At 52.7% G+C, this 12,519-nt stretch overlaps 2 protein-coding genes across 2 annotated transcripts; one reads left to right on the forward strand and one right to left on the reverse strand.

The window, feature by feature from the left end:
- Positions 1-1,724: 1,724 nt before the first annotated feature.
- LOC131854547 (uncharacterized) lies at positions 1,725-4,088 on the forward strand. Its single transcript, XM_059205669.1, has one exon. The coding sequence runs from the start codon at positions 1,725-1,727 to the stop codon at positions 4,086-4,088; it is 2,364 nt and encodes a 787-aa protein (XP_059061652.1).
- Positions 4,089-10,187: 6,099 nt separating this feature from the next.
- LOC131854548 (uncharacterized) lies at positions 10,188-11,063 on the reverse strand. Its single transcript, XM_059205670.1, has one exon. It carries the CDS (start codon positions 11,061-11,063, stop codon positions 10,188-10,190), a length of 876 nt encoding a protein of 291 aa, XP_059061653.1.
- Positions 11,064-12,519: the final 1,456 nt, after the last annotated feature.

A 12,519-nucleotide genomic window follows, 5' to 3' on the forward strand; every position in this document is an offset into this window, starting at 1 on the left:
ATCGCAGCCTCAAAAGGCAGCGACCGCGGGAAAGAAGAGGAAGCCCAGACTTAGGCCGCCCCGCTCTGCGGCGGTGGTTTTGTCGCTGCAGCCCGGGGCTGCCGAGAAAGGCGTAACGTATGCGGCTCTACTTAGGGAAGCGAAGGAGAAGGTGTCCCTGGAGACTATAGGGATCACTGAGCTCCACTATAGGCAGGCCATCACTGGCGCGCGAATCCTGGAGTTGCCAGGCGCCGCTAGCGGTGATAAGGCGGACTCCCTCGCTGAAAAGCTCAGGGAGGTCCTTTCCGCGGAGGTGGTCCAGGTCTCCCGTCCTGTGAAGACGGCGGATCTTAGGATTATGGGCCTGGACGACACGGCCACACCAGCGGATGTCGTCGCTGCCGTGGCGCGTTGCGGCGGGTGCGCTGAGCAGGAAGTCAAGGCAGGGGAAGTCCGCCGATCGGGGTCTGGCAACGCGGCTGCGTGGGTTCGTTGCCCAATGGTGGCCGCCAAGAAGCTTCAAGCGGAGGGCCGCTTACGAGTGGGATGGGTATCGGCGCACGTAACAGTGCTAGAGCCGAAACCCATGCGTTGTTACCGCTGCCTACTGCAAGGGCATGTGGGCACGCAGTGCAAATCGGCGGTTGACCGCAGTCAGGCCTGCTTCCGTTGCGGCGGAGAGGGCCACAAGGCTGCTGGTTGCACTGCCCCGCCGCATTGCGTCTATTGCGCAGCGGCGGGTCGTCCGGCGAGTCATGCCGTGGGCAGCGGTAGGAACTGCTCGCAAGGGAGCCGCGCACCGGCGCGGGCGGAGGAGACGGAGGCGATGGAGGCCGAGTCCGGCCCGTCGCCACCGACCCAGAGCCTCTCGGCGGCAGACGCGGGGGCGTCTGCCGTCACCTAAGGAGGGTGAGGCTGGGAGTAGGCGCGCGTGGTGTCCGCGCGCGCCACTCGAGGAGGAGGCTGCAAAGCCTGCGCTGCCGGGGTCGCGGTGGACTGCTACGTCGATCCCGTAACCCCGGCGCTAGTGGCGAGCGGAGGACACCAAGGGGTTTTAGCCGGTAGGAGTCCGGCAGTACCCCCACGCTTCCCCCGGGGCGTGCGGGTCTCCATGACGGATTTCCCCTTGTAAAAAAAAAAAAAAAAAAAAGGTTAGGTTGGGGCGTGTGTGGGGCGTGTGTCGGGCAACCTCCTAGTATGTTCCTGCCATTGGGAGGCTTCCCCATCCTCGTGGATACGTCCGCGGGGAACGGTGGCCGAGCAATGGTTTGGTTCTGGTACGCCCCGGGCGGGATAGTAGTCGTTCCTTCGGGATACTGCTACTATGTCGGCCAGTAGTCCGGCGAGTAGGGGATGGGCGCTGCCTATGGCGTCCGTCCAATGAAGGTGGTAGTGTAAAGCTTCGGCGTTGTCTTGTAGGGTAGGGAGCGGGTGTTGTTTTCGGCGCTCGCTCATAGTTTAGGGTAGAGTAGGGGTGAGTGTCGTTTTCGGCACTCAGCCAAAAATCTGTAAATAGTGTGAATAGTTAGGCTTAGTTAGATTTAGTTATTTATTTGTATATAGTTAGGTTAGTTCTGTAAATGTGTAAATAGGTTTCTTCTTGGTTTTGTTTTGTTTTTCTTCTTCGTTTTGTTTTGTTGTTAGTCTTTCCTATCCTAATATTCTTTCTGTCCCCTTAGCCTTCGTCTTTCATTTTCGCCTTCAGCGGGACCTCACCCGGGTAAAAAAGGAAAACAGTAGAAATGGCAGACAGTGAAAAAGATATATTACCCCAGGAAGGTACCAGCCGAGCTGGAGAATCCTTCCCCACCGCACCGGATTCGCCGGGGGTGGGCCGTCCCGTGTATTCTGGGGGGGACAGCTTATGCCAGGAGTGGGGAGATGTGGAGAGTTTGGATGAGGAGACAGAGCGACGTAATATGGTAGAGAGGATCCTGACTGAAATGGAAGGACAGGCTATGGAGGGTTTAGAGTCCGACCTAACTGGATCGAGTCTCTCCCTGCATTCAGGGATCGAGAGTGACTTGGCGTTGACACAGGAGACACCCAAACCACAGCGAAGGGTGTCCCAGAGGAAGCGAAGGATCGTCGAGAAACCACAACTTGACTCAGACGATGACACGCCACAAATCATGGTGGTGGCGTCTAAACCAAGGACGACGAAAAAGACGGCTCCCGTAAAGACGGGGACTACCGGATTAGAGAAGGAGGCAACGCAACCTGTTGCTGGACCATCCAAGCCTGTGACGCGTGCTGGTGGAGAATCCCACCCGAAGGTACTTCAGCACGCAGATATGCTCGGATCCAAGATCGAGGAGGGGATTGCGGCGATCCTAGAGGAGATCGCCAGATCCAAAAATCTGAAAGGCGGGGTTATAAAAAATATTAAGGACGCTGCCAAGACCATCCGGGCGGCGTCCGAAACCCTGGTCGAGCGATCGGCGACCGTAGAGTGTGCGGAGCTCCGGAAGGAAAACACCCGCCTATCGCAAGAGCTGACAAGTCAACGTCAGCTCCTTAATGCGATGCGGGAAGAATGTGGGAAGATGCGCAAGGAAATGATTGCCTTGCAGCGTCAGGTGTATTCTTCCCCGGACTCGCAGGTGGGTCGCCTCCAGACGACAAATGAAGAGTTGGAGCGGCAAGTACGGGAGTACAGCATCGAGAACGTCCGGCTGAAGCAGCAGGTGATGGCAGGGAACTGCGAGCTGCGGAAGCTGAGACGTGAGGCGGGAAAGACTGAAGCTGGGAAGGAGGCGCCGCCATCGGCACCGGCACCTACTCCCATGGAGACCCCGGACGAGACTTCGGCCCCTGCACCATCTGTGGGGCCGTCACCGGCAGAAGATGCCGAGAGCCGGTTAGTGAGGCGAATTGGGGAACTTTTCAACCCCCGGTTTGCCAAGCTAGAAGAAGGCCTACTACAGGCCCAAAGAGGGAAGGCGCCGTCCAAACCGGGCGCGCCTAAGAGTGCCCCTCGGCCGCCTGCTAACCGGGCAGCCGCTGTGGGTGCGAAGAAGGGCTCGCTCAGCCAGCCGGCACCAGTCGTCAGGGCCGAAGAACCAGCAGGAGCGCCGCCGCCGCCCAATGTAAATAAGGAGGGATGGGCGACGGTAGTGCGGCGCGGCAAGAAGTCCCGGACGACAAATGCCCAGTCGGCCCCTGCCACTCAGCAGAACACCGCTGAGTCGGCTGCCGCTGCACAGCAAAACGCGGCGAAAAAGAAGGCAGCGGCTGAACGCCGCAGGAGGAAGAGGAGGCTCAAGCCCCCAAGCTCGTCGGCGATCGCCATTACGATCGACCCGGCGGCCGAAGAAGGGGGGCTAACCTATGAGTCGGTGCTCCGAGAGGCGAAGGAGAAGATCTCCCTAGCCGACCTCGGCATCACCGACCTTAGGTTTCGGCTGGGTGTGACTGGGTGTCGCATCCTCGAAGTGCCAGGCGCCGACACCGGCGACAAGGCGAATTCGCTGGCTGCGAAGCTGGCGGAGATCGTCCCGGAGGGAAGCGTCCGGGTCACTAGGCCGGAGAAATCGGCCGAAATCAGGATCAGTGACCTGGACGATTCGGCAACCGCCGAAGACGTCGTCGCCGCAGTAGTGCGGCAGGGGGGGTGCGCCGAGTTGAGCGTGAAGACGGGCGAAGTCCGGCGCACTCCCTCTGGTGTTGGCTCGATCTGGGTGCGATGCCCGGTGGCAGCAGCCAAAGCCCTGACCGAGGCAGGTCGGGTGAAGGTGGGATGGACGATGGCTCGGGTGCAATCACTCGACCCGAGACCCATGCGGTGCTACCGGTGTTTGCTCACGGGTCACGTGGGCCGACGGTGCACTGCGGGGGAAGACTGCAGCGATAAGTGCTATCGCTGTGGTCAGGGTGGCCACAAGGCCGCGAGGTGTGCCGAGCCATCGCCAAAGTGCTGGTACTGCGCTGCGGCTAACCGCAAGTCGGACCATAGAGTCGGCAGCACTAAGCAGTGCCGCTTGCCAAAGGCCAGAGCCGCAGCCGCGGCGCAGGTTACCGGCGGGGGGGGGGGATTCGATGGACACCTGAGTCTGATCAGTGTGGGCATCGAATCCATACTTGACCCTAGGGTGGAGGATTGTTAGGGCAATCCGAAGCTCACCGGGGAGGCATTAGGGTCTGGGAGGTGGCGTGCAGAGACTGTTCCCTGCACGCCTAGATGGAAGGTCCCTTCGATGGGAACCATGCCGGTGGTCTTGGAGAATGCCTTGTGCGATCCCATGGCCACGGCGATTATGTCGAGGAGGAACAGTCGTCAGGTTTTTAGCAGGTAGGAGTCCGGCAGTATCCATTCTTCCCTAAGGGAATGGTTCTCCATGATGGATTTTCCTGACGTAAAAAAAAAAAAAAAAAAAGGTTAGGTTGGGGCGTGGGTCGGGCAACCTCCTAGTATGGGCCTGCCATTGGGAGGCTTCCCCATCCTCGTGGATACGTCCGCGGGGAACGGTGGCCGAGCAATGGTTTGGTTCTGGTACGCCCCGGGCGGGATAGTAGTCGTTCCTTCGGGATACGGCTACTATGTCGGCCAGTAGCCCGGCGAGTAGGTTAGGTTGTATATAGTGTAAATAGTTCAGTTATTTATTTGTAAATAGTTAGGTTTAGGTTGTATAATTGTAAATAGTTTTTCTCCTTGGTTTTCGTTCTTCTTCGTTTTATTTGTGTTGTTTTCCCTTTCCTATCCTAATATTCTTTCTGTCCCCTTATTCTTCGTTTTCGTTTTTCGTCTTTCGCGGGACCTCACCCGGTTAAAAAAGGAACACAGGAGACATGACAGATGTTAAAAATGACAAATTACCCCAGGAAGGTACCAGCAAGGCTGGAGAATCCTTCCCCACCGCACCGGATTCGCCGGGGGTGGGCTGTCCCACGTATTCTGGGGGGGACAACATAGGTCATGGGTGGGAGGAAGATGAGGAGGTAGATGCAGCGAGGAGAGAGTACGTAGAGAGGCTGCTACAGGAAATGGAGGCAGAAGCGATGGAGGGATTAGATTCGGATTTCTCCGGATCGAGTCTCTCCTCGACTCAGAGGTGGGAAGCGATGTTGGCGGCACAACACCTTTGCCGCAACGACGATCACAACGCAAGAGGCGGATTGTGGAAAAACCCAAGACTGACAATGACGCGCCAGAAATTGTGTTCAGAACACCGGCGCAGAAGCCCGCAAATTCATCCGCGGCAAAGAAGGTGCCCGTTACAAAGGGTGGTAGCAGTACCGGGCCAAAGAAAATGACGAGGGGTGACAATGACCCTGAATTGGAGCATGCGAAGGCCGAATTGGCCGCCGCTACAAAAAGAGACGTGGAGATGGAGGCAGCAGCTGCAGCAGTGGTTGTTCCGAAACCGGCGAAGCGTTCGGTAACTCGCAGACCATCAGATGAGGATGCGAAGCGATCTGACGTCCTGGTTTCGGATATTCAGGAGTGTGCCCTGAAGGTCCTTGATGCCGTGAAGAAGTCCGGCCACCTGAAGGGCACAATCGTGAAGGACATTAAGGACGCCGTAGCTACCATCCGCGCGGCGTCTGAGTCATTGGCGGGGAGGACATCTTCAACTGAGTGCGTAGCAATGCGCCGAGAGAACTCCCGGTTGTCACGAGACTTGGCGGACATGCGGGAGATGATGACCGCCATAAGGGAGGAGTCCGCCAAGTATTACGTGGAGTTGCGGGACCTCAAAAAGAAGACCATGGGGTCCGCCGCCCAGGGCACGGACGAGCTCGCCATGCTCAAGGCGGAGAGGGCGGAATGGGAGCGGGAGATCGCCGCGACCCGCAACTCCTACCAGGAGTTACTCAAGAGGAGCACCGAGGACCGCTTGGCGCTCAATTCGCTCCAAAGCGAACTGGCGGCGGCTAAAGTGGCTTTGGCGAAACTGCCGGATAGTGCGGCCATGGAGGTGACTTCCGATGCTCGAGGTGCTGAACCGGGTGTGCAAGGCCCGGTGATCACCGAGAGTGTCGAGACACGGATTGTTCGGCAAATCGGTGACATCTTCAATGCCCGATTTGAGAAAATTGAAGAGCTCGTGGGCAGGCAGAACAATTCGCCGCCCAAACGGGCCACGGCCGCACCCCGAACACCTGGGGCGGCCAAGAAAGGAGGCAGTGCGGCTCCTGTTGCCAGCACCAGTAGGGCAGGATTAAGCGCTTCTCAGCCGCTTCCCACTACCAACGAGCAGTGGACGACCGTTGTCCGGAGAGGCAAGCGCGCCAAAAAGGCTAAGGGCCAGGAGTCGGCCCCAGCCACACAGGCGGCATCAGGACACGAAACGTCTACCCAGGCGACTCAAAAGGAGGCCAACAGTGAGGCTGCCAAGAAGAAAAGGGCGCGAAGGAGGCAGTTCCGCCAGCTGCGCTCCTCGGCGATAGTGTTAACACTGAAGCCGGGAGCTGCGGAGGCGGGATCGAGTTATACATCGGTGCTCCGAGAGGCCCAACAGAAGATCAAGTTGGATGCCCTCGGAATCACCGAACTCGGATTCAGATTGGCCGTTACGGGGTCCCGTATCCTGGAAGTGCCAGGGCCATTGGAGGAAAGCGGCGGTAAGGCGGATGCCCTCGCCGCAAAACTGTCGGAGGTGCTTCCGGCAGAGGTGGTCAGCGTCACCAGGCCGGTCAAGTCAGCGGAGTTCCGCGTCTTGGACCTGGACGATGCCACAACCGCAGCTGATGTGGTGGCAGCCGTAGCGCGCGAGGGAGACTGCGCCGAGGCCTCCGTTAAAACGGGGGAGATCCGGCGCTCTCCCTCAGGGAGTGGCTCCGTCTGGGTCCGAGGCCCAATCGGAGCAGTGAAGCGACTGGTCGATGCCGGCAGATTAAAAGTGGGGTGGACGATGGCACGGGTGCGGTCCTTAGACCCCCGGCCGATGCGGTGCTATCGCTGCCTGCTCACGGGTCACGTGGGCCAGCGGTGCACCGCCAAGGAGGACCGCGGCGGAGCCTGCTTCCGCTGCGGACAAGACGGCCACAAGGCCGCCTCGTGCACCGCCCCCTCGCCGCACTGCCCCTATTGTGCAGCGGCGAAGAGGAAGGCTGACCACCGAATGGGAAGCACCAAAGGGTGCCGTCCGCCCAAACAGGCGGCGAGAGTGGAGACGATGGAGGCCGAGTCCGGCCCGTCGCCTCCCACCATGGGCCTCGTGGCAGCTGACGCGGGGGCGTCGGCTGTCACCTAAGAAGGGATGAGGCCAGGAGTAGGCGCGCGTGGTGTCCGCGTGCGCCACTCAGGAGTGGGGCTGAAGAGCCCGCGCTGCCGGGGATCACGGTTGAATGTCTCGATCCCGTAACCCCGGCACTAAAGCGCTCGAGGACACCAAGGGGTTTTAGCCGGTAGGAGTCCGGCAGTACCCCCACGCTTCCCCCGGGGCGTGCGGGTCTCCATGACGGATTTCCCCTTGTAAAAAAAAAAAAAAAAAAAGGTTAGGTTAGGTTAGGTTTTTTTTTTTTTTAAATTGAGAGTCTGTTTAATGTACTCTTATGCCTTAGCGTTTGCGCTTTTGGTTTACGCTCGCTTCAGCAGAGTTGGAACGGATTTTTCAACTTATGTTTTTATTAGGTGTAAAATTGAATAAGCTTGTTGTAATATATACATTTTTAAAGATATATAACATTATTGGTATAATAAAACAAATTTAAAGAAGTAACAACAAAATAAAAATTAACGAAGACAAAACAATATGAAACAAGTAAAGTAACAAAACAAAACGACAATAGATGTAAAACGAAACAAATGAAAGATTAAACAAAATAACAAAACGAAGAAAAAAGAAAACAAAATAAAGACGTTGGTGGTTTGGATGACGATGGTATGGATATGATGATGGTATGAGAATGATGATGATGATGGAGGTATGGGAATGTTGGTGATGATGATTATGTTTGATTAAAATGTTTGAGGTTGTGAATGATGTATGATATGTGTGATGTGAAAGTGTCGATGGTTGATTGATGTTTGATGATGGATGGGAGATGGAATGGTTCTGAGACCCGAACCATGCTACAGGCCGTCTCATGGTCGAGCCTCGTGGGACCAAACCTCGGACACTCCTTGACGAGATGCTCCATAGTTTGCGGAGCATCATCGTTGCAAGGGCATTTGTCGTCCGAGGTGATCCCGAACCGTTTGAGGTATGATTTGGAGTATGAATGACCGGTGAGAAGCTGGGTGAAATGAAAGTTTGGAGGGAAGGCCTGTATCACAAGCAGCAGCTCAGCGTAATTGCTGCACCACTGCTTGGTATACTGGCAATTGTCTGTCGTGTCGTATAAGTCCTCTAGTTCGGCTTTACTTAACTGCATGAAGTGATGTTTTATGTAGCTGAGAGGGAATTTGGAGAATGAGGGGGATGAATGGGAGTTGGCTGCTGATTTGGCCGCGAGGTCGGCCTCCTCATTGCCAGATATCCCGATGTGTGATCGGATCCAAATGAATGAAATGTTGATGTTGTGATGTTTGGCTAGTTGGAGTGATTTAAAGATGTTATTGCAGAGATGATTGGTGCTATTATGATTGGACAGTTCCATCAGCGATGACTTGCTGTCCGTGAGGATGATTGCGGGTGACAGTTTTTTTGTGATGATGAGTTGGCATGCTTGGTCGATGGCGGCCATCTCCGCTTGGAACACCGAGCAGACATCATGCAGTTTGAGCTTCTTGCTCAGAACTGTAGAGCCGCTCGGGTTCCGGATGACGACCGCTGCACCGACCTTGCCGTGATGTTTACTCCCATCGGTGTAGCAAGTGAATGAGGTGGGGTCGAGAATGTGTGTGAGTTCCTCGGCAGAGTCGGCTTCCATAAAGGATATTCCCCTTCTCTGCCTAGGATGAAGGAGATCGGAAGGTGGAGTGGGTGAGTCGAGTGGAATGTCATGTGGCAGAATTCCGGCAACTCTGCGCACCCGAGCAAGCTCGGCCTGCGCAGCCGCCCGAACCCTGCCACATATGGGATGAAGACCGGCCAGGACGATAGCCGCGGGTGTGCTGATCGTCCTGAACCCTCTGATGATGGTGATAGCGAATGATCGTTGCAATGAGGTGAGTTTGTTTTGGCAGAGTTTGAATTTGAGCGCTGAGCTCCAAATTCCGGAAGCATAACAGATGATGGGTTCAATGACTTGATGGTAGATGGTTCTAATGTTTCCGGGGCTGACACCCCATGTGGGACGAATGAATTTGATGATTTTATGATATAGTTTTGTGCATTTTTCGATGGTGTGATTGACATGTTGGATGAAGGTGAGTTTGCGATCAATGATGACTCCGAGTAATTTGATATGATTATGAAATGGGATGATGTGACCGTCCATATGGATACGGCACTTACGGGCTTTATTGGTGAAGGTGATTGCGACAGTTTTGGATGGTCCGAATGAAAGTTTGGAATCCAAACCCCAGTTGTTAATTTGATGCAGAGCCTCATCCGCCGTCTCCTGAAGTCTGGACGCGCTTTTCGCCTGAACTATCAGGAGCACATCATCAGCGAATGCTTGAAGATGGCATCCTTCCGGAAGGCTCAGGTCGAAAAGCCCGTCCAGGACCAGGTTCCACATTGCCGGCCCACATACAGAACCCTGTATGCAACCTCTCGACAGTGGTTTGGCGGCTGAGGCATCTGCCAGATTTAGTGAGACTGTTCTGTCCCTCAGATAGCTGGCCAGAACAGCGTAGACGTTTCTGGGGCAACCGATGAGTCTAAGTCTATTTAGGATGTTAGGCCACCAAGCGTGATCAAAGGCGGCTTTGATGTCAAGGGATACGGCTAGGACTTGGTAGCCTGATGATGAGGCTGTTCTAATTTTGCTGATGGCATTATCTAAAGCGTGTGCGGTGGAGACTTGGGGTTTGAAACCATATTGACGGGAGTTGTTGACGTTTGTGGTGTAGATGTGATGAGTGAGGCGTTGCATGACGAGCTTTTCCAATAGCTTTCCTAGGATGTTGAGGAGACCTATAGGTCTAGAGGTAAGGCTATTGGCGTTACTCTGTTGACCATTCTTTGGGATGAGTTTGATGCGTGCTACTTTCCAAATCGTAGGGAAATGTCCTATCTCAAGGCATCTGTTCATGACGGCTGTGATCACCTCGGGAATGGATTCGACGACTGCAACAACGATGTCGGCGGTTAGGTGATCTGGTCCGGGAGCTTTTTTTGGATTGGATTCTTTAGCAGTTTGGAGGACTTCTTCTATGGTGAAGGGGGTTCATTAGGGGTATTGGGAGGGGGTAGATTTGATTGTATTCTATGTTCCAGGTGGGCCTGCCTAGTGTCCGGCGTGTCATCAGGGAAAAATTTGTGGAGAATGGCTTCGGCTGTTTCAATTGGGGTTTGGGTGAAGGTCCCATCGGGTTTTTGTATTGTAGTTGGAGGTTGCGGTGCAGGTGCGGTTTTGATGATTCTATTAGTGACAGCCCATACATCCTCTTTTCCCTGTCTATTGCAGAATTCGCGGAAGTGCTTGTTGGAATACTCACTGAACAACTTTGAGTATTCCAATCGAAGGGAGTTTTTTAAGGCTATTGCTTCATCCAGCGGTCTACCCTGTCTTTTTAACCTACTGAGTTTATGATGTTGTTTAATAACCTTTGCTTTACTTTGTTCCAGGTCATCGTTCCACCACGGGCATCGGGCTTCGCGGGGCCGGGAGCAGGGAAGCTGATCGTCGCAGAAGGTTTGTATACTATTAGTTAGACTGTGTATGTAGTTATCTAGTTCTGTAGAGTTCATGTTAGAGATTCTATTGTGGTCTTTTATTTCCAGGGGGAGATGATCGGTAAGTTTTTCTTTAAATTCGTTCCAGCATGTTCCAGAGGTGGCGTACTTGAATGTGGTAAGTTTGGCTTGTTTTTTCAGGATTCGTTTTTTGATGTAGTAGTAGAATTCGATGCCGTGGTGATCCGATGCCGGACAGATGTCGGGATTGACTTTCCAGTCCGCTATCCTATCTGCAGCTCGTCCTGAGGCCAGCGTGATGTCCACTATGGATTCGTGGATGGTGTCGACTGTAGTGGAGGTGAAGGTGGGATGATTTCCAGTATTGCAGACGGTAAGATTGCATGTCATTGCTAAATCCACGATATTTCTGCAGTGTTTCAACCGCTATGTTCAGTTTACCTGTGATTATGTTGATTGAAACAAACAAATGGTAAGATCCCGTGTTTTTTACTAATTATATTAGTCCATTATATTATATTAATTACGTATTTTAACAATAGAAGAACATGTAACGATTTGTCACGATGGGTTAAAGGACCTCCACTGACGCCCTGCCATAGTGAAACGATAGCGCAGGCGGGTGCCTCATTCCATAAACATCCATTAAACTAATCTGTTTCAGATTCGATACATAAGTACAGAACGTCCCCGTGTAACATATTACAATACTAAATACTTTTCTTTTGTGAATTTATCATCGAGACGATTTAACAGAAGAAATCCTTTTTATTATGTGGATTTGCATGTCAACACTCTATTTCCTCTAGACGATAACATGACGGTAAGTTCATACTATATAATTAAAAACACTGCATTAAATGTATCATTATTAAAACATACTCTATCAGTGTTGAGGAATCGAACCCGCGACCGTTAGAAGTAAGGCTGACAATGATGATGACAGATTACATTAATTGCCATTGGGGTAGGCTGACTTCAGAAGCTCATATTTAGAGGGAAAATTTGAATTAAGAATTGCAGGTCAATGTCAATTGCCTTGCGATTCTTAATTTAAATTTTAACAGCAGTCCGTCTCCCAATTTATTCTCAATTTATTCATATTCATATTATTTTATTCATAAATGTAACAAATATCGTTACACAATAGCACGTCAATAGTAATTACATGTTTTTTTTTTCAAGATAATTATGTCACAATTACAATTTAAACTATTCAAATTAATAAATTAAATTATATACATATTGTTAGGAGTATCCTCTAAATTTAATTAAATAAAAGAAACTGATAACAAATCGTATAATTAATTTTAACAAAATCAGTAAAAGAACTTATAAAGCAAACACGGTATGATACGGAGATTCGTTCGAGAGCACGTCTGTCGACCAAAAGAGGCCGCACACCGGGTTTCGCAGCCTTTTATAGACGCGCCGCACGACGGTGGCGCCACCACAGGAAGTTACACCTAACACGGCCTCTCCTGACGGAGCATCGTCCCCGATGCTTTCTGGTCACGGCGCGTCGTCTGGTCCGACTGCTAATCTTATGCGCTCTGTCCAGGCTGAAAGTATTCTCAGGGCTATTGCTCGGAGACGAGTCAACAGTGACTCTTCACAACCTGTGAACCATAAGTTAGTGGTAAGCATTTTATTTTTGGAAGTAGGATCACGTTGCCTCACAAGGACTAATTTAAATCTGATCTAAGCTTGTATACATAGAAGCCACACAAAGCTTTATACGAGAGGTAACCTATAACACACTTTACGCTACACAGAGCCTTACACGAGATGTATCTTATAACACACTCGATGCTGCACAAAGCCTTACACGAGGTGTATCTTATAA

The sequence above is a fragment of the Achroia grisella genome, unplaced genomic scaffold, assembly GCF_030625045.1.
Source record: "Achroia grisella isolate CSIRO2021 unplaced genomic scaffold, CSIRO_AGI_Agris_v1 utg1234, whole genome shotgun sequence".
Classification (NCBI taxonomy): domain Eukaryota; kingdom Metazoa; phylum Arthropoda; class Insecta; order Lepidoptera; family Pyralidae; genus Achroia; species Achroia grisella.